The following is a 21,925-nucleotide window of genomic DNA, read 5'->3' as shown; positions in this document are numbered from 1 at the left end:
TTGTTGGTTATTTCTCCCTGACACCCCCTCCTCTGCTCTCCTCTGCTCTCCTCTGCTGCCCCCGCACAGAGCCCTCTCTGCAGATCAGAGCTGCACAGCTGTGGGTGTCACTCTGAGAATAAAAAAAATACTGACATGTAATTCATCGCACCTTTGTGTTTGGTTAGTGCCTGATGTTAAAAGTATTAAAAATGAGCCTGTGACTGAGCTGTGGAGACTGATAAATCAGCAACAACTCCGTATTAATGACAGCCCCTGCACATAGACCTGGATTGTCTCTAGATTATTTTTAGAAAATATATTGTTTTTTTCTGTTTGTTCAGCTTGGTGTTGATATGTCAATAAAGAGTCCTCCAAGTTTCAGACATCAGACGTGGGACCAAGTCATTGTTTTGCAAGTCACAAGTAGGCTAAGTCTTAGGCCTTTAAACTCAAGTCCCAAATCAAGAGCGGCAGGTCCCTGTGTAAAATCTGAAACCAAGAAAGCTATGTCCTGAGTGAATGTCCTGACTCAAAACTGACAAGTTCCAAGTCCCATACTGTGAGTTTGGAGTACTAAACAAATGCACTCTTCACTGACTTAAATGCAATTTTTAAAATCAATTTTAACAACAGTAATAATTTACAAAAATCATGGTAATGGTTCCACTTATATAAAGCTTTTGTACTCATTCCACCACTTAAAGCACTTTAACACTACTTGTCACATTCACACACTGAGGGTCGAGGCTACCGTGCAAGGTGTCACCTGCAGTTTGAAACGTTCATAAACACACACTGAAGGTCCAGTCCCCAGGAGCAATTTGGGGTTCAGTATCTTGCCCAGGGATACTTCGACATGCCGACCTGAGGGGCGGGGGACTGAAGCCCCGACCCTGCGGTTAGTGGACGGGTGACACGCTCTACCTCCTGAAACGCAGCCACTCCATGAATGCCTTACGAAATTTGCATTTATTTGTCAAAACAAACTGGCTGAAAGATATTACATCTCCCTCTGTAATTTTGCTGCATTTTGTTTTTTTTTGTCAACAACTGCAGAGTTTTTATATGGAAAGGAAATGATCTTTGGTGTCATTTTTTTAAAATGGCGCTCAGTTACATAAAGTCCTTCATGGTTTTATCCTGCAACTTGACTGGATGCTGTCGGATTAGCTCAAACAAAGTGGAATAAAGCGGAATAAAGTGTCGACTTGCTGGGAAAGAACAGCATAAATGTTAATTGATTCAGAAAACAAAGAGGAATTAATGATTTGTTGCACACTTTTTAAATAACACTCCTGTGAATCTTTGGGTTCGGGGGTTGCTATCAAGTATTTTCAAGTCTAAAAGGTTCTAGTCTAAGCAAAGTCACGAGTTATTGATGTCAAAGTCCAAGTCAAGTTGCACATCTTTGTCATCAAGTCGAGTCTTAAGTTTGCAAACTTGTGATTCAAGTCCCATTCATGTGCCTTGAGTCCACGTCTCTGTCAGACATACTCCACATGTGCAGACGTTTTCTGATATGGGTATTCAGGGTCATGCCGAGGTCGGTATCAAGCGTTACACCACCTGCATGGATGGCAGCAAGGTGGACATCTGGTTTCTGTCTCACAAGAGTTCAACATTTAGAGAAAAGTATGCGACATCTGCACCACAGCTGTACAGATGTGTTTCGTGTTGTGTTGACTTCACAGGTCAGTTTATCTGATATCAGACACGATATAGGTTTATTCCAAATTTCACACTCTAATGTGCAAACCATAAATTCACCAAAACAAAACCATAAAAGGATTCCTGATTCGACCCAAATGACGAAAATAAAAATCCTTCAGAAAATAAAGAAACAAAAAATGTGCAGTAAAATCATAAATAAAATCATAATGTAATGAAATAGTTTTTTTTTTTTTAATTAAGCGAACATAATGTTATTGTCATTGCAGCTGAACTGTAACTCTTAAATACCAAAATAACAATTAAAAATGTGAGGGCACGGTACTGTATGGATTACGGGGGGGTGGGGGGGGGGGGTGGTGTGGGGAGGGAGCGGAGGTGAAAATGAGAATAAGAGAGAGATGAGTCACTTCCTCTCCAAAAAGTGAGTGTTTACCTTCAGTCTCTGAGGAAATGACTGCATGTGGCTGCAGAGAGTTCACAGGCCGCTCTCACATTTCTCTCTGCCTCTGCTACTCGCCATCACCACATCATCGGCTGCCAAGAAACACACACACACATACACACACAGAATGCAAATACATTGTAGGTCACACATAAACCATCTCCGGGTATTATTATTAGTACAACATTATCACTTCCCTTCTGGAAGCTGAAACCTTAGCGTCACTCATGACACTAATTACAAACAGCAGACAGAAATAAACAGCTGTGTTACACAACCTAAAGATTAAACCAGCTGTTAACAGAGACGAGTCTATCTGATAAACCTTTACTGAAGCAAAAATATAATGAAATTAGAAGTGGAACCCTTGCATTCACAATTTCACTTGTTTAAAAGTGCATCATGGTTATAAGCAAATTGTACCTCAAGGGTCAAAAGTAAAAATAAAAGCTCTTTCTTTGCACATCTTCAGGGGCATTAAAATGGCCCCTTAAACATGGTATTTTGTTTGTACCAGTATTTTAAAAATCTTAATCTGCAAAGTATGGAGGCCCTGAGAGGAAAATGAGAAAACAAATTGCGGTGATCCATTTCCTGAGTTTGTTCTGAATTGTTTTCTCTCCTGTGTTTGTGATTTATGAACAGGTAAAAAAAAAAAAAAAAAAAAACGAAAAGAAAAGAAAAAAAGATTTTGTCAGAATAATATGTCTAAGTTTCTTTTTAAAAATAATGTTAAACAGGTGGGAAAACACGTTGCCAGATTTATTTGTCAAATTGTTTCTAAGTGAAAAAAAAAGTTCTGGCAGGAGAGTTTTTCCTTGACCAGGACCCTTTTTTAGAGTTTGCGGTTGTAATACTAATGTCAGCCACAAGAGGCTGAAGTGCAACACTACCTAATGTTCTAAATAGGACTAAAAGCGTTTTTGTAGGTGAGTTTTAATGTCTCCACACAGGATACATAGATTGTTACTGATTAACTACATAGCATTATATGAAGTAGTTAAAATTAGCATCACCGGTTGCAGCATTGAAGTGATGAACAGATTAATGCATTACTAATTATAATCAAATTCTAAAATACAAATTAAAGCTTTATAATAACTGATCCCAGGGCTTTTTTCTTGCCTCCTGAGGCTTCCATATAAAGGTAACCACTAACAGTGACTGTAAAAAAAAAGAAGTCAAATTCATGTTGTTTCATGGCATCCATTTAACAGCAGGTTCAGAGTATTTTCTTGAGATTTCCTTTCAGTTTCCTAACTGATATTATAAATATACTGTAGCTGCTGTGATTCGTTTAGATGCACTCCTCTCTCATCAACTACAGAAATGCCTCTCCGGATTGTTTTTCACGAGTAAATCAGGAGTTCTGCACTGTGTGAAGCTCCACTGCTGCGTTGAAGGAAATATTGTGTTTATTGTGCCCTCTGCAGCGCTTGCTTCAACTTGATATCTTAACCCCCATTTGCGGTCTGTTTTGTTGGAACAAGTTTGCTTCCTTTCAAGTGAGTCTATAAGTTTTAAACTTCAAAAACTTTAGTTTCAGTAGAAAGTGTAAAATGCACAGGGGGGTTGGCCTTTTTTTTTAGATCAACTAAATGGAGCAGGTCCAAACACCCACTGAGTCCGAGTGCTACAAGTTTGAAAAACACCGATGTGTTTTTCCAATCTGATTATCAACATGTAATTAAGATGGTATTTCTGCAGCGATTCCTGCTCCGCCAAAACATGTACAAAAACATTCCAGCAATACAAACCAGCATTGTTTCAGATTATGAAATATTATCACAAAAGCACGACACAAACAACTTTAACTATTGTTTCCTTTTACTTTTATGCTGTGCACTGTATTTTTTCTATTCAACTGTTCCTTTTTTGTCTACACACATTTTAATGAACGTACACTACTTCTGTACCACCTTCCCTTTAAATATCTGGAAGAAGAAGGAAGAGCGACATATAAAAGAAAATAAGATTATATCATCAGCAACACCACAGCATGACACAAAAGTTACGATGGATGAAATGCCACTGTGTACATTCACGTTTTTTCAGTAACATCGACCCAGCTAAGCTTCAGTAATCACGCCAAAGGCCACCTCAAACAGCAGTTTGTGTGCATGAACCCAGCTGTCATTACTCAGCAGCGGCAGAAGAGTAAGGTGTTATTTGAGACCTGTGTTTGGGCGTGTCGACAGCACCTACACAAACTTTTTGGCATCATTTCAGTCAGTGTGAAAACTGTCCTCCGGGGTTAATGCGGTTTCCCTGTCATGATACAATGAAACAATCTGAAACGGAAGTAATAACGCTGTGATAACCAGAAGGGATGATCTAAAATTAGGACAGCTTCGAGCTGATGGCAGCATCGTCAATCAAGTTAATAGCTCTACTGCGGTTTTAATGTAAAATAGAAGCCTCTTCTTAATTTCATAAACGGAATAAAAGCCAGAGAAAGAAAAGAAATAGAAACAAGGCCCTTTAATATGGTAACATTTACAGCAGGTAACGGGATGAATGTGATGTGTGGGGAATTATGTTGGACACCGATGCATAAAAAAGTTACTCATTTCACATTTAACACTGACTTTTTTTTAGGAAGAAATGCCATTTCAGTTACATGCAAAGCCCCAGTCTGTATGTTATACAAAAACAATAAATATGATTATCTGGGGTCAAGACTACCTTGGCAATTCTGGGTATACAGTAACAGATATTTAACATTTTGAGTGCCTTTTCAAAATGACTTACACTTGTAAATGTACACAGAATAGTTACATGGAGATCGTTATAGCAGTATACATGATAAATGACACCAGAGACCTACAGTATAGTTCAAAAGGCTGAGAAGATTAACGCTCTGCTGTTAACCTCGATGCAGTATTACACCAGGATGAACGTCAAAAAGAGTTTTAATAAGATTAAATATATATATATATATATAGATATAATTACAATGCATGTTAGCATACTGATGTTTTCAAAGCACGTTACGTTTAAAAAAAAAAAAAAAGAAAAAAAAAAACTTTTCCACAAATGTAAAACCCTCATTAATCCAGATAAAATGGCTAAAACTACATTCTTATGTACAGCGTCAGCGAAGCAGCAGATATGCACATGCAAGCACCAAAATCTGTCTGCTAGTGATTGCTAGTGACTGGCTGGTTACAATAATACAAGTCCAGAAAAGGAAAAGCTTTCTAGACTAACAGCAGCAGCTCGAGCAAAAACAACAACAACAAAAAACAGGAATGCTAAGATATGATCCATCAGAGAGGGATGATAATCAAGACCGGAGAAACACTGAAGCAGTGATGAAGCTGTCGATCTGGGCGCATGCTGATGCCAACTGACTGTGCCCTCGATCCGTGTATGGATATCTTCCGATATTCTTGACACAGATAATTTCGGCTCGACAGAAAACATTGTGTAACTGACGAGGGCTGCGCAGAAGACGGGGAGAGATAAGACAGAGCAGTGCAGGCCTTCAGAATGGGACGCTGTCGACTGAAGACTGAAACTGGTTCACGCTTCATGAAGAAACACACACAACAAGTGTAAATAATGTTAGCTTTTTATCTCAGAGATGGAATTATCGGGGCAGGCTGCATGGCCACGCTACGCTCATAAATTTGATGAATGCACTGGTATTTCTATAGTCATTACTATTTGGAAATAGAGGTAATATTACAACAGTATTCACAAATATGCTTTGGTCCCTCATAAGCACAAGATTTCTTTATGCAACTGGAAAACTATTTGAAAAAACTGTTGTAGGTATAATATTTCTGAACTTAATCCATTTGGTGAAGACACCAGATGACTTCAGCACAGAGATACATTCTTTAGTTTGTATCTGCACATTTACACACCATTAAAAACTCATACAGGCTAATAGTGCTGCAATAACTACATAAAGGATAAGCAGTAAAAAAAAATGTGTGCGATTATATTGACAGATATTGCAATTCATGTTGCAATTTCAGTGGGAGTGGTAATTTTTGCATGTAATTTTCACAAAAAAAAAAACCTCTAAAAGTAATGATTGTGTGATTCTTGCTGGGGTCTGTACCAAATAAAACACATTTCCTTACATCTGGAGTATGATTTGTAGACCACTATAAAGCTTCATTTATACTGGTATGCTGTGACACATTTTACTTTTATCTTTTTACCTTTATATTTTACTTTTTACCTTTATGTCTCTGCCTCTGTCTATATTATTGTAGATCACGCAGTAAACTGATGTTTGGTATTTGTGCCCTCTCACTGCACATGGGGAATGTGGCTGATTGCAGACTCAGCCACTCCCCTTCAGAGGGCTTCTCTTCATCACACAACAGTTTGCCCAATAAGGTTGCCTTCTCAAAGCGTCGCAGTAAATGCATGATTCTGCAAGTTAGACAGTGTGCTGGAGTTTGACGGCAAACCCTGACCTTTAACAAAAAACTGCAGCACCCGCAACTTAAATATTGCACTTGGCCATATCGCAACACCAATTATATCTCCAATTAATAGTGCAGCCCTGATACTGAGGTTGAGCTGAGAGTCAGTACAACATAAATATCATAAGATGAGACATTTATTTTCTGGGATTTTACTTAAAATTATTATTTACGAGTTTTATATTCCTGCTCTTAAAGGACTCATTAAGAGCCGTCCTGTAGCTCACCTAGTAGAGTGTCTGCCACTTGTACAACAGGGTGGCTAAATGTTTAGTACAGCCCAGATTAGATTTCGACCTACAGCTCTTTGCTGCATATCATCTCGTCCCCACCCAAACTTCAACTGTCCGATCAAATCAAAGCAAGTCAGGTGAAAAAATGTCAATCAAGATGCTCATGCTATATTATGTGCATGTGCATCAAAAACTAACCATTCATTTGACTTAATAAATATTGTGTAAACGCACAGGATTAAAAGAAAATGGATATAAAAGAAAAACACTGTGATACTTGGTTTAGGCATTAATGCCCAGCTACATGATGCGCATGGTGAGGACTCATGAAGCATGAACCAGCTCTGTGGATCCATTTCTGTCTTTCTGAGCAGCTCAGTGTGTTGGCAAAAGCATGCTTAATAAGTGATGATAATAATTCGGGAGCAAATCCAAGTGTGTCCAAGTATAAAACTTTTTTAAAAAATCATAACCAGAGTTTTAACATAACGTTTGTCCTGATTAAAATCCAGGAGAGAACGGTCCTGAACAGCAGCAGCAGCAGCAGTGACTCAGTTGACGGTTGAGTGAGTGTTCAAGGCACTTATATTTTTAAAGAGAGGAAACAACTCTTTTCCACTGCTGCCATCAATTTCCCAAATTATTGCCGGGAAGTTAGCAAACTAGCAACTTCCTGTGCCAAGAACAACCTGAACGCTACTGCTGCTGCTTGATGACTGTCCGGAAAAAAAAAAGGAAAAACTCGCTGTTGAAGAATGTACAGTGGATATTTAAAATGTTATTTTTACATCTTAGAATGTAAAACATGAAAATGCTGGAAACTCTAAGGCTAGGGTTATATGTAGCCTCCATCACTAAAACAGCATGGAGCAGAGATGACCTTATCTGTCATGTTTACAAACTGCACAAACACCTTATTCCACGTGTTGCACTTCGAGTAGCTTTTCATGGTAAGAATACCAGCAGACAGTTACTCCTTTAATCGTCTCCTACACACAGTCCACCACCGAGCTGTCGTCCTCCTCAGCTCCCCACTCCCCAAACCTCATCTGCGGGGACGGAGCTGCTGGATGGAGGTTGTTTATGTCATCCATGGCATCTGGGTCCGTGTCATCACTGGCGCCAATCCCCATGTGACCGCCTTCCTCCCGGTGGGTGCGGATGTGTTTCCGCAGCGCCGCGGGCTCCTTGAAGCTGCGGTTGCAGAAGGGGCAGCAGCACGGTCTCTCTCCGGTGTGGATGAGCTGGTGGTGTTTGAGGTGCTGCAGGCGGCTCAGGCGCTTTCCGCAGATGGCGCACACGTAGGGTTTCTCTCCAGTGTGCGTGCGCCTGTGTTTGCGCAAACCGTCCAAGTGGCGGAAGCAGTTTCCACACTCAGAACAAGAGTACGGCTTTTCGCCTGTGTGTATGCGCAGGTGGGTTTTAAGCGCGCCTGACTCGCGGAAGCGTCGTCCGCAGACTCCACACGGGTAGGGCTTCTCTCCTGTGTGGATGCGGATGTGTTTCTTCAGGCTGGAGATCAGACGGAAGGTCTTTCCGCACTCCAAGCAGTGGTGTGGCCGATCTCCAGAGGGCTCCCCTGCTGTGTCAGAGGCCGAAGGTCCCGCCGAGTCCTCCGCTCTGCCCGGGGAAACACTGTCTACTCTCCCGGCTCCTGAAGTCCTCGCCAACTGTTTCTGTCCGTCAAGTCCGCCCTGCTGCTGCAAGGCGTCGGTGCATTCTCGCACAGGTCTTTGGTGGCGCAGCGGCTGAGTGAAGGAACGCTGGGAACCTCCCTCCCCTCCAACTTGAACATAGCCAAGGTCACCGTCCCCGACTCTATTGTCATTACGCAACCCAGGTTCCTTCCTGCTGGGCTGACCAGAACCTGAAGCAGGTCCCTGCTCCTCCTTAATTTCAAACCTGGATGCTCCACCTGGTCCCTGAGCCTGACGCTCATCTGAAGACAAACAGAAACGCGTAGAGATCGTTACCACAGAGGCATTAAAACTAGGGGTGATATCACCATGATACAATATTGTCATGATACAATATTATTGCAAATTTCAAACTATGTGTTGTGATACGTTGAGTATTGCAATTAAAGTATTGTGAAATCTTGCAATTTATAACCCTTTAAACTGTAAATTATGTCCCCAAAGTAAAAGTTGTCAGCATCTACTCAAATAAAGTTTTCAAAGATAAAGTTTCTCACTTCTATCATTTCTATTGCAGCAAAATGTAAATAGTGGACCGAAGAAGCAACCAACTTAATTGTTATAGTAAGCTACCCTATTAATAATCTATATGATAATAAATCAATATTTGATGTCTGTGTATTGATACAATATTGCGCACCAAATATTTCAATACTGTGCTATACTGTTTTTTCCCCCGCCTATGATTAAAACACAAAAAAAAGAATTAAAACACGAAAATAATTGATGTGTCCATTTAAGGTAAATTATTGATTCACTTCAACTCACAGTCAAAGTTATGAAGAAGATTTGTCTATATAATGTTACATGTGTGAAAACACATCAATGATGTTAATGTTGATGTGTTAATGTGCCTCCGACAAACACAAAAAATATATATATCTTCTTAACATTTACAATATCTGTGAGTCCAGTTTTTTTTTTTTTTGTGAATCTCAATTCTGTGCTTACATATTTGCATTTTCTACACACAATATCTTCTTTTTAATTTGTGGAATTTGTTTATGCATTTGAAGATCTGTTTTGAAATTTAAAAGGAAAATATTTTTTAGACTTTACAGACCTTTTTTTGTATTTGTGGAAGAAGTTTTCTATGTTCAGATTAAACATCAACACAGGTTGTGAATCTGCTGACACAAAAATCTTCCTCCATACAAACTGAACCCTGAATATACAGCATGTTTTCAGACTCATTGTTTATTTACCTGGTCTGCTGGAATCGGAGCACATGTGAGATGTGTTGGAGGCGAAGGAGTCCAGAGTGTGGTTAGTCACAGAGCCATCTGGTTGGATTGAAAGCTGGCACATTTTGTAGTCATCCCGTGGCTCAAAGCCGTGAAGCGACTCATCCACAGATCCACCCAGACCCAAGTCCACACCGGCTCCGTTCACATTCCGGTTGTTCTGGTGGTCCCGGTCCAAGCCGGAAGTCATGGAGGCCATGGAGGACAGCGATGGTGCGAAGACGGACTGATTGATGGACTGAGGGCCTGTGTATGAGATCTGGAGCTGGTCTATGAGCTTCTGAGCGCTGCACAGACACTCCTGCAAAGTCTTTAGCTCCCTTTCCGACACCTCCAGGCGCACTTTGAGTCTTTCATTCTCCTGTTCCTTGTGTAATAGCTCCTGCTGAGTCTCATTGAGCACAAGCACCACCTCACCCAGCAGAGTGTCCACTGCAGCGGACATGGCAGTCTGAATGGTCGGGGCGAGACGGGATTTCAGAGACGTTACGGTCATGCTGCCCTGCGAGGCTCCGTATGCAGCCTTGTCCACTTTCCGGTCGTAACAGGACTCTACCCCGGGCCTCTCCGGGATATTGATGATACTTTGCTTGCGGTTTCCACTGTGAACTGAGCTGTTGCCGCTATTTGAAGGAGAGGAATCCATGCTCCCAGCATAGCCTGTCCTCCTGGATGTCATGATCTCAACGTCAGCTAGCTTTGATTCAGTTAGCTAACGTTCAACCCGAATGCTAACGTTTATTGTGCTACTATAAACTGGTCAAAATGTAAATTAATTGGATTAATTGTGCGAGTTTTGATGCTTAAATACGCTGCAGCAGTGAGCATCACCATTTACTTCTGCCTCATTAGCTGTGTAAGTGGCGTCGCTGGCAAAAACAGTGTAGTCAACTCTCTGCTGGGCCTGACTCCGCTAGCTAACATTAGCCTGCTAGCTGGAAGCCAACAGCGCCAGACGGTCAGAAAACAAAGACTGTGACTCTACAGAAGAAACGTACCGGTGGTGTTTGACGGCGTTATTCAAGTCCGCAACTGATTGTTTAAAGACTTTGATACCATGGCCCCCGGCAGCGACTCACCCATTTCCAGCTTGTCTGCAGAACTGCTCTTTCACTGTACACCGAGGCCTGTCGCACAGATATGACGCCTGCAAAGCAGGAGCGTAGAGGGTTTAATGTGCCCTGCGTGTTGACTTGAAGAGAGTACGGCATCATAAAGCGGCCAGGATAATGTTTTAATTCAATTACCGGCTGCATACCGGGTTATTTTTTTTTTTTTTTTCAATTTTGCATATTAAAAAGTGTTTTTTTTTAAAAAATTCATTTCATTTATTTATTGCATTGAACCCTTCGTATAAATAACAAAACTTGCTTTGAGAAAATTGATACATGCTTTTCTACAATTTAATTTGTGAGATATACTGCTATATTTATAACCTACGTAATTTACTCTAATCTTTGTGCGTACAAATGAAGAAAAAAAAGAAAAGGAATTAAAAAAAATCTTTAGCAAGCAAAACTGAGTTAAAGAGAGAAATTCATTTTCATTAATTTCAATTTATTCTTCTGGTGATCATTCTGGTAAGTTTCCCCCAGTTGACCGGTAAGGTGATAAAAATGACATTTAGCTGGTCTACTCTTTTCCTTGTTTTTGTTGTTGTTGTTTTCCTTTTATAAAAACAGCCAAGACAGTATGAAAGACCACGTGTTTCTAAAAATATTTAATTGATTGATGTAACAGGACACTAAAAGAGGGTTAAATGAAAGACTTTACAAATCACTTAATCCAAAAACATGTCAGATTACTGACAATTATGTCAGTGATATATGTAATTTTCCATGATGGTCCTACATAGACAGGTCCTGTCATGTTGCACCTACACAATTAAACAAAGTGCTAATTAGCATTTGGCCTTTTGAGAAGTCGAGGTGTTTTTTTGTTTTTTTTTCTTCTCAATAACATATAGGGTTTTATTTTTCTTATTTGATTGTGTTGATGGTTTTGTGATTTTTTAAAATTATGTTGATGAGTCATGCTCAAAAGCGACTGTATCTTGTATATATTTTTAGGCTACATGGCTATATGTTCTGTTTAAAGCACTTTTTATGTGTAATGACATGTGCTGTCTACATAAAATTGTCATTGCCATAAAGGAGTTGTAATGGTCACTGGTTTCAATTATTCAAACCTTGCTCCATGTCTGACAATTATTTTTTATTTTGTTTTGTTTTGTTTTATCAGTTGAGCCAATGTACAGTGCAAGTGTTGGCTACTATACAATCTATTTGTCAGCCTGCAAGTTACAACTGAGGGATAAATGTGATCCAATATCCCGGCAGCGCAGCAGCCATTTGCGGCGAAAAGCCTAAGTTTCCTCTTCTCAGTCTAAAATTAAACTCTCAGGGTTCAATATCTAAAGTACCCGCAGGTCATTCACCTCTCGGAGGATTATACGAACTCTGAAACAAGCGACAGAGATAACAGTTTATCCCTCACCAACAGTGTGCTGCAGGCTGCGCCGCTTCATGCAGGATGCTGTGAAACTGACCGTATCATGAACTTTGTGATGCTTCACAGACGATCTGCTCATTGTCACAGTGCAATCACTAATGGAAACTAATCAATCTCATCTACACCCTGTTGTGTAACTAAGAAAACACAGACCCGCCTGGATCTTTGCGAAACACACCCTCATTTTATTTCTTAATTTTTTGGACCAATTTTGCGTCTTATTACTTTGCAGGCTCTAGGAGGCGCTGTGGACTCCTGTAATGAATGATATGGAAGCCAGCTCTACAGAAATCATCTCCCTTTGGATTGACTCCTTACAAACTAGGAAAATACAGAGCACTTGACATGCACAACATGTTTAAACTAAGATAGGGCCATTTTTTATTATCATGTTTTTATTATTTGTTCAGAGAGATGAGTGTAATCATCGGGCAATTCACTCCCCATAAATAATGCCTGCAATTATGATTGAAAAAGCATATTGCAATGCTTTATTCCTGCATCTGTTAACAGTTAGTAGACTAGCTCTTTCAACCATTTCAGTCCTGAGCAAATCTGTTTGTTTTCTTTCAAAAACATGAGGAGACAATTACCAAAATATATCCAAAACATTATCAGGAAATTTGTCTAAAAAAAAAAAGTTACAAGAAAATGACCTGAAAATAACTAAATAATAATAATAATAATAATAATAATAATAATAATAATAATAATAATAATAATAATGATAAATTATTTCTCCAACATAATTTCAAAACATCAAATTGTTGTTAATATAAATATAGATTTGTTGACAGTTTTTCAAACCAGTCCCTAACCCACCCACACTCTTTCATCTAATTTTGAGGTCATTTTCTTGTCACTTTTTTCTAATTTCTTGGAAAATCAAATCAAGTTTGTTCAGGTTTCACAGGGTTAAATAGATTGCTAAAGATGTCTGAACGCAGCCTAAGAAAACTTATGGTGATCCAGATTTCAAAGGGTTAAAGATGAAATTAGGTTTTAAAAATGATCTAAGTAAAGAAGAATCCGGTGGTTCTAGTTTAATGGATCAAATTTGCCTCATGCAGGGCATCGGGTTGGTCTATTCTAGCGCCTCAACATTTTGTTGTTTTCCCCAGGTTGTTAGAAAGAAAAAACACATGATAATAATTTATTTGACTTTTAATGTATAAAATTTGCATTGCATTGATCATATCTTAATGTTATGCTACTAACTGGTGCGGTTTGTTCTGCAGGTCTTGTGATCCTGCTATAACAGGACCTCGTAGTATTCATTTGGGCCGCTTCCATTTCATATATAAAAATAATTTGTTCCTTATGGACTTGTTTTGATGACGGAAGCAGATCCATCCCAGGCACACAGTGATTCGGGGAAAAAGTGATGTGGTCCAGGGCAAGGCGGGGCAGTGCATATTGAGGCATTATATAACAAACCATCTAACAGTTACCATCTGCTTGACTTTGTGTCACTTCCAGAGTCACAACAGAAGTATTTCACAGTCAGTGTCTTCAGCTCTGTCTCCAACAGACTCATATTGTGTGTCACACCATCTTTGTTTCTATTAATTTATTTTGAAATTTGTGTCACTGTTTCTCTCAATGGCTTCTTATAAAAAACCTCTTTACAGGCTATAACATTAAGCAAAAACAGACGCATGCTCTTCAGTATTAGACTGACAAATACTGTAATACATACCCACAACCAGTATTTCACAATACATAAATATACCCACATTCCTACATGCAGATACATGCATCTCCCTCACACCTTCACGCCCGCACTCTTTCCTGTTAGACCCAAACACCTTTACTCACCCACAGACAAATGCTCATACAAGACGCGATAGAAAATAATGATACAAGAAATAAAAGTAATAAATAATTTATTGGGGGGAAATGGTGTTATATCTGTCAGCAGAATTCTGCAGATTTACATGAAGGAGAGAAACCTAAAAATGTAATTGGTGAGGTTATAGTGACCTTGACCTTTGACCTTTGAGCACCAAATTCTAATCAGTTCATCAGTCCAAGTGGACAGATGGACGGACAACCTAAAAACACAGTGCCTCTGTGCCGGCTACAGCCATGATCAAAGGCATAAAAGAAAGTCAATAACAACAATTTGAGAGCTATAAAAATGTGAAAAAGTGTCTGCACATTCAAAAAATTGAGTATCCTAAGTGTTTGAAATGTAGGCCTGTATTAAGCCCATGCATTTTTTTTTACACACAGTGAATTCACATGGGTCTTATCAAATAAGGAAAAGCCTTTGTCATGTTTTTATCCTCTTTTTGCCGATTTGTAACAAAGTAAGAACTATAAACAATACCATCCCAACCATCCAAGGGAAACCAGACACACTTTGGACACTACCAACAAAAATTAATTAATTACACAAGAACCACCATCCAGAAAACCAACTTTCCAACAATATGATGTTTATGTGTGATATAACTAAAACAGTACAGCAGAAGAAAAACAACAAAGGAGCCAAAATTTCACTTAGAAGCCATAGATTTCAAAGCTGTGAATAAAACGCAGCATGAGCATTGGCATTGGTATGGTTGTTTAGAAGACTGCTTAAAAAGCCCTGTCCAAACGGACCCCGCTCTCCCCTACAGTATAATTGTACACTGACTTCATCAGTTAAGTATAAGCTTATATTTAGGTGTTGTCAGAGCTGTCTGAACTCCTGTACAGGACAATGCAAGCTACTCGTGGTCATTTTTTATGCAGACAGAGCTCAAAAAGAGCAGAGCAGAGATGTGAGCAGCTGGATTTAAAGCCACAGCTGTCACACAAAGTTGCTTTTCCACATGTCGCATTGACAAAAACATCATGTTCTTTTCCCTCAAGCGCTGAGTGGCATTTTGGTGTTGTTCTGTTGGTGTAACATCAAGTTAATTACAACCACTTGGTTTTTCACCTCCTATTTTCACCCATTTGTGTTTCTTAAGAAAAGTACCAGCATGGAAATTTATCATTCCGGGAACAAGTCCAGTCAGGTTTATAACCGGCCTTATGGTCAACAGCTGCACAAAAGTTTCACTCCTTTCCGCTTTGCCTCACTGTTTGGAATTAAGTGATGCATTTCATTTAGGTGAGAGGTTATAGTGTTTAAGACGATGGTATGTGCTGCCTGAAGCCACTGGCATATGACAGTGATGACAAATTCCAATGAATGAAAACCCGACACAGACATTTCCCAATCCTATACAATTCCCCTCAACCCTAAAAAGGGAAACAAGAGCTCATTAACAGGCGAGAAATGCTCTGACGAACCTTCAGGAATACAACAGACAGGAATCCATGTGGTTCACTTCACAAGAAAATTAGGTAGCAGTGATGCAACTAATAGCAGACTATAGTAATACCACTAACAGCAAGTACACTCAGTCACTCACATTACTAAACTATTTAGCAAAGGAGAAGGGAGGTGGAGCTGGTGCAGAAGGAAATAAGGGGGGACTGTGGGAGGGTGGAAAGAAGGAGGTGATTGTTTGGGGAGAGTGTATAAAGGAGGAGAGAGCAAGTGGAGGACAGACGAGGAGCTCTCTCATATTTTAATAAGAGATAAACTTTTGCAAACAACAGGTAAGTTCATATCTTTGAATATTTGACTCGAGAATTTAGCTTTGGCAAAAAGAGCACTATTGAATGGGGGCTCCTGCTCTGTTTTCGGTAAAGTTTAACGTATCTTAGGAGATGTCTGAATGGGCTGATTGTCCTAGCTCTTCATGCATGTCCACCACAAAGCGTATTTCAGGTATTTTTGTGTGGATTCTTGTGGAAAGGGCAGCTTTCCTGTAACTGGATCCATCTGAGAGGGCTGTGCAGCTGTGATTTGGGTGTGCAGGCATTTGGACCTGTTGTGCAATACCGCCTGGAATGCTGAATTAGTGTGAAGTACCTCAAAAATGTAACAAATGAGGATTATTTCAAGCAGCTTTGTGTACAAAATCATATAAGCATTCATAAAGATGTTACAGAATAATAGATTTCAACTAATTAAGTGCCCACAAGTTTTGACATTTGCAAGTGTTAAAGCGGTGCGCTCTGGATTTAGAGAAGTTTTTCCAGCAGAAACTAGGCTTACATTTAAGCGATTCGTTCCCTCACTTTGCAGTTATAATCTCTAAAAGACACAGCATCAGGGGAGGAATAACTGCTCGTCCTCATTCAGGCTCTTTCATGCAAGAAAACAGAAGAGTCTCTGAATGTACATATGGCAGGAAACCCAAGGGGCTGATACTTATCATTCCTATGCAAAAAACCAGATTTTCCAACTAACTGATGGTGTTTTGCTCCCTGTGATCTCCAGACAGAGCGATGGCTGCCAGTAGGGACCTTCTTTTCTCCCTGGTGATCATTTGCCTGGTTCTCATCAGAGGTTACTCCTCTCTGCCTACCACATCTCAAGACGCAGAGACAAATGCCATGAAACCTATGTCACTTTTGACCGAGGACTTTGTGGCTTCTGATGAGGATTACACTCAATATGAAGATCCAGTCACCCCTGTTGTAAACATCAGAGTGTCTCCATATTCAAAAACTACTAAGCGATGCGACTACAACCCCTGTCTGGATAATCAGATCCCCTGCTCTGATCTAGCAGCCTCCACCGGCTGCTTGTGTCCAGGCTTCACTTTAAATAACCAAGTCCCCGAAGCTCCCGACCTGAGATCAGTGTCCTGGAACGGGTCAGAGGTTGTCGTTCACTGGTGTGCGCCCTACTCATACGTCACATCTTATGTTGTGACAGTAGGAGGGGTAGACACAAAGACATTTGGGAGGAATCAAAGGAGCGGTGGAGTTGGAAACAGGGACCACATCGTGAAGGTTTGTGTGTCTGCCGTTAATGATGCTGGAGAAGGTGAGGGGTCCTGCCAGATGTACCATCCCCGGGACAGCAGTCTGCCTCTGACAGCAGGACTCATCGGGGGAGCGCTGGGCCTCCTGCTGCTCCTCTTGTTGGGCGTCCTGCTTTGGAGGCACAAGAGGCAAAGGAAGCAGGAGGCCAGCATCTCCATGCATGACGCAGCTGAGACACAGTGAACAGAAAACAGACTGGACGCTCGCTGAGATAAGACTCTGTCCCATGAGACTGCTCATCGCAGTTAATTAACTGTAAGCACATTACAACATCCGAGGCTTTCTGTACAAAGACGCTTCCAGGAGATGCAGAAGGAAACAAAGTCCGTCCCCCCACATGAGTATACGTGCAGTATATGGCTAATTCCTGGTTTATTTTGAATACCCCTCAGTGGGAAGTTTAAGGAAGTTCCCACATCTGTGATTTGAAAACCAGCTGCAGAAAAATTTTGCGTGTTTTTCCTACACACTAAAAACCACTGGGTCACCATCGCACTAAAACAACACTGCATTTAAGACAATGGGTTGTTTTGACCCAGTTTTATTGTGTTTTTAAATATTACTGGTAAGTTATTTACGTACTTTAAATAAATTATGCTATGGTTGCAAACCATTATAATCATATCTAGCTCTTTTAAAATCAAATGTCAGCATTTGTTATTGTTAACAAATGTTTAGATGTGTATCCGTTGCATGCATATCATTTTTTAATGAATAATAATAAGAAGATATTTGTGACAGCTTCAACCCTTTGAACCACAAGCAAATTGGTTTGATTTCTTTCACAAACACGAGGGAAAATGCAATGACAAACTTCGCAAGAAATGTCACAAATTGCAAGAAATGATTAAAAGGTAATGAAGAAAATGACCTGAAAATTAGTTTTAAAACAGGTGTAACACGAAAATAATAAAAGTTTGGGGGAAAATGTCCTGAAAACTATATTTATGATTATTATAATTATCTGTTTAAAATCATGTTAGTGAAAAAAATTTATAATTTTTCCAGATCATTTTCTTGTTTGTTTTTTTTTTTTTTTTTTTTTAAATTTGATCAGTTTCAGGTAATTTTCTTGTAACATATTTCTAATATTTTGTTATTTTTGGGGCCATGTGCTCTTAAGTTGCTCACTGTATTCTTCCTATGTTTTTGAAAGAAATCAAACCAATTTGCTCAGATTTCAAAGGGTTAAGGTAAAACTTGAGCTTGTTGGTCAGAATAACCATATTTTAGTTTGGGTAAATAACCCAAAAAATAACGCTAATGAAGGGTTAAAACACCTCACTTGCAGTGTTTAATAAAGATAACCTAGTAATTACCCAAACTGGGTCCATTTTAAACTTTTATTAACTTTTATTTAAGTGTGTTTTCTGAAAATTAAACCTGGAAGACAAAAAAAATGTGGACACAAAGTATCAGGACTTCAAGGAACATCGTAGCCTGTAGTCCCCGCTCGTAGAACAACTGCTCACTAATGTTACTTTATAGGACAAAACATGCAAAACCAAGGTGCGATAATCTATAGTATATTGATATTTATTTATTCCTAGATTTCAGAGAGTTGAGAATTAACAGAAGCTGTCCGTCCTGTGAAAACCATGTATCTCCAAAACATTAGCTTTTAATAAGCGAAGAAAACTGTCCTGTTTGCAGCCTTGTGTCAATGCATTTTTCTAGTAATCCGATGAGTTGTCACATGATTGAAGATTAATAAGTAGCAGATTTTTTGGAACACTTAATCCTTTAATTTGCCTGAAAAAAAATTAATAATCAGATTTGGCGATCCATGGTTTTCTTTGAATAGTGTTAATCGTGTGATGAATATTACATGACAAACTGTTAGTACAAAGGTTTAGAAAACATTATTATTACATGTGGTCATGTTAGAATAATTTAAATAGGGTTATGCAGCATGTTATGTTATGTTTTCTTTGAAAACTCTCTGTGAGAGTTCCTCATTTTATATATTTAATTAAAGCGTGAATGGATTGATTATGGTTTTAAGGACTTAAAGTGTATGCTGTGGCGTATTAAGTATTTATGAGCTTTGGTTTGTTTCTTTGCACTTTGTTACGTGTTAAAAGTTTGATTTGACAGGTTTCCTTAAACTAATACAAGCTTAGAGAAACAAACTGGAGTCTATTGTGCAAAAAAGACTGACTGTTCAGACTCAAACTATATGTTAAAGGTCTGACTATTTAACGTTGCTTTAGTTGCTTTTGCACCCACGTGTCAAAATATGTAATAGCTTTGGAATGGCTGTGTTTTTTCCATCAGTCTCATTGTCGGAAGTTGTGTCAGTGTTACTGGATGATCACAAGTGTTCAGTGCAGTTTTTCCAGCTCTCACACAATAGCCTTTTCCCCTGATATGGATTTTGAGAAGCTTGTCTCGTTCCAGCTGAGACTTCCAGTCATCCAGCGGCACTGGGCTGGTGAGAAGCTCCGGGCTTTTTTTTTCTGCCATGATGAAAAAGAGAAGAAAGTCCAATATTTAAATCCCCCCCAGTTTATCTCATGTTGAAGCTTCCATCTGTATGTCTCGCAGCCATGTTATAATTCCTTTTTGCTCTGGCTGCTGCCACAGAGTTGTTCCACTGCTGCTGGCATCTCTCTTACTCCAACTGCACAGCACAACTTACATCACGCAGAGCTGCATGGAAGTCAGCTAACATCTGTAATTTGGAGACGCAACAGATTGTTCATTTCACTCACTGAAATGGCCTCAAGATGTTGCTTTTATGACACATATTCAGCCTGAGTGCAGTCGCTCTCAAACTGGGAGGGAAATCTTGACATGAATGGGCCTGTGTGAGGCGAAATGCAAAAACATGGGCCGTACAATATTATGTGCTGGAAGCAGCCTGTTGTAAACAACATGTAATGTACTTAGACTCCATGTCGAATATTACAGCCTGAGAAATGCATGGTACCAGAACAGCACAAAATGTATTTATGTATCTTATTTCAAAATGAATGTGTTTTGCCTTTTTTTTAAAAGAAAAATAAAGTATTTTTTAGAAACTTTGGTTGTTTTTTTTTTTTTTTTAATTTTACAAAGGAATCAAAATAAAGATTAAAAAAAGCTCCCTATCATAAAGAGTTAAAAAGTTCCCCAATGAGAAAACTGGTTTCCTGTCATACTTTATCTCCAGCTGCTCTTGGGGTTTTGATGCTGCTGAGCTCTTTGATCATAATAATGCAGAGCCCAGAAATATATAACCTCAATGTAAGATATAAAAGCTGTGTGAGTGTAAAGAAGATGTAGAGGAGACATAGTTAAGCCTCATGATCTACTGTATGGAAGTAATGCCTTAATAATTTGGATTTTAAAAGCAACAGAGTACCCAAGATCCAACTACATGTATCTTTATTTGTGCAGTGTGTCCTTCTTTTTGAAATTAAGAAGATGATTTCAAAGTTTTCCTATCGCAAAATACATATATTCCAATATTTCCTTTTTTTCAAAAAGAGAAAATTCTAGTGTGTCCAGTCTCTCCTCTGAACTTAAAACATGATCTCATTCCCAATATATCTTACATATTCAGTTTAATTTTTTTTTTTTTTACTTTCATCAGATCAAATTGATTTGTTTTATTATTTAAGGTTGACAATCTATTGTTCAGTTGTTTTTCGAAGACTGAATATTTTGAATGTTATATTTGGATGTGTAAACCTACAAATAATAATAATAATAATAATAATAATAATAATTTAAATCATAATTTTGAAGTTACCCTTTTCTAGGTATTTATTGTATTTCAATGCTATAAATTCAGCAATGATTGACTTTCAACATTATGTTTTCAGTAGTTAGGTGTTGCCTGTCTTTGCTTCCATAGACTGGTGCTTTTTTGTGTGTGTTTTAGCAGCAATATCACTTGAATGAAATGGAGGATTTTATTTTTACACTGGAAAATTTAGACAAATTTGTAATTTGATCAGAAACATACAGAAGATACGCAGACTGTGACATCATTTGCTGGTGCAGATTGTTGCACTCTGATTAATGATCCCCTCCTGAGGTTTTCAGTGAAAAAATTCCAAATATTTGTAATGACAGACAGCACCTCCCAAACATACGGCGTGTCTCTCCCTCTATGGAAGAAGTACAGATGTCATGTATAGAATGTGCGTAGGAGAATTTTTTTTTATTTCAACATCTTAAAAGAAAGACAGAGCAGTCACAGTAGCAGATAAATGATTTGAGGAATCTCAGATATGACGCTTTTTTTTTTTCCTTTTTTGAGACCGCAGGCAATTTTGCAATGGGGTCAGCAGCAGGGATGTGTGTTGTGTTTAGGACAGAGTGACACTGAATCATTGCTCTCTCATTCAGTAAACCCAGTGACTCATGATACTTTTCCGGTGAGGAGGTCACATATAAAACAGTGACTCAGCTGAATTCAATCTTTGGGTTTTCACAATAAGATACTTTGTGCCAGTCTGTACCTGCCCCCCCTTTGTAACTGTAACTGTGATTAACAGTGACGATGGTTTGTGTAAGAATGAGTATTTGTGTGGTCCGTGAACTGCTGCATGACATGGTTGCATGTGTATTGATGACGTTTTGGATTTTACACGCAGGTGATGCATAATGTTAAGACCGAGGCTAATTATTAAACAGATAGTTGAGAAATGACTCACCTAATCTTCTCTGCTTAATATGTAAATGTTTTGGGCTTCTTTAACCATTTTATTTTAAAACTAGATTCATTTTTTTATTTGTATGTATTTATTTTTGTTAATTCATTTTTCTATGTTGATTGTATGAAGTGATTCTTATTTTCACATTTTCCTTATATACCATTGACAACTTTTTTTAC

General features: G+C 38.9%; 2 protein-coding genes across 2 annotated transcripts; one reads left to right on the top strand and one right to left on the bottom strand.

The window, feature by feature from the left end:
* Positions 1 to 4,561: 4,561 nt before the first annotated feature.
* On the bottom strand, positions 4,562 to 10,828 carry si:ch1073-224n8.1 (zinc finger and SCAN domain-containing protein 10). Its single transcript, XM_042499736.1, has 2 exons — positions 9,676 to 10,828; positions 4,562 to 8,712 (listed from the first exon to the last, which is right to left on the bottom strand). The coding sequence occupies exons 1-2, from the start codon at positions 10,391 to 10,393 to the stop codon at positions 7,763 to 7,765; spliced, it is 1,668 nt and encodes a 555-aa protein (XP_042355670.1). The 5' UTR covers positions 10,394 to 10,828; the 3' UTR covers positions 4,562 to 7,762.
* A 4,903-nt stretch (positions 10,829 to 15,731) lies between these two features.
* LOC121952522 (LRRN4 C-terminal-like protein) lies at positions 15,732 to 17,994 on the top strand. The gene is made up of 2 exons (XM_042499267.1): positions 15,732 to 15,822; positions 16,550 to 17,994. Exon 2 carries the CDS (start codon positions 16,558 to 16,560, stop codon positions 17,281 to 17,283), a length of 726 nt encoding a protein of 241 aa, XP_042355201.1. The 5' UTR covers positions 15,732 to 15,822; positions 16,550 to 16,557; the 3' UTR covers positions 17,284 to 17,994.
* Positions 17,995 to 21,925: the final 3,931 nt, after the last annotated feature.

Source organism: Plectropomus leopardus, chromosome 13 (assembly GCF_008729295.1).
Source record: "Plectropomus leopardus isolate mb chromosome 13, YSFRI_Pleo_2.0, whole genome shotgun sequence".
In the NCBI taxonomy this organism is placed as follows: Eukaryota; Metazoa; Chordata; class Actinopteri; order Perciformes; family Serranidae; genus Plectropomus; species Plectropomus leopardus.
Note: the sequence above shows the minus strand (reverse complement) of the source record. Positions and strands in the feature narration are given on the sequence as shown.

Bases quoted from the DNA above. Each gene is read 5' to 3' on its own strand.
- LOC121952522 (XM_042499267.1), top strand. From the start codon at position 16,558: ATGGCTGCCAGTAGGGACCTTCTTTTCTCCCTGGTGATCATTTGCCTG.
- si:ch1073-224n8.1 (XM_042499736.1), bottom strand. From the start codon at position 10,393: ATGACATCCAGGAGGACAGGCTATGCTGGGAGCATGGATTCCTCTCCT. The intron at 8,713-9,675 runs GTAAATAAACAA...GTTTGTCTTCAG, and splicing joins CTCCGATTCCAGCAGACCAG to ATGAGCGTCAGGCTCAGGGA.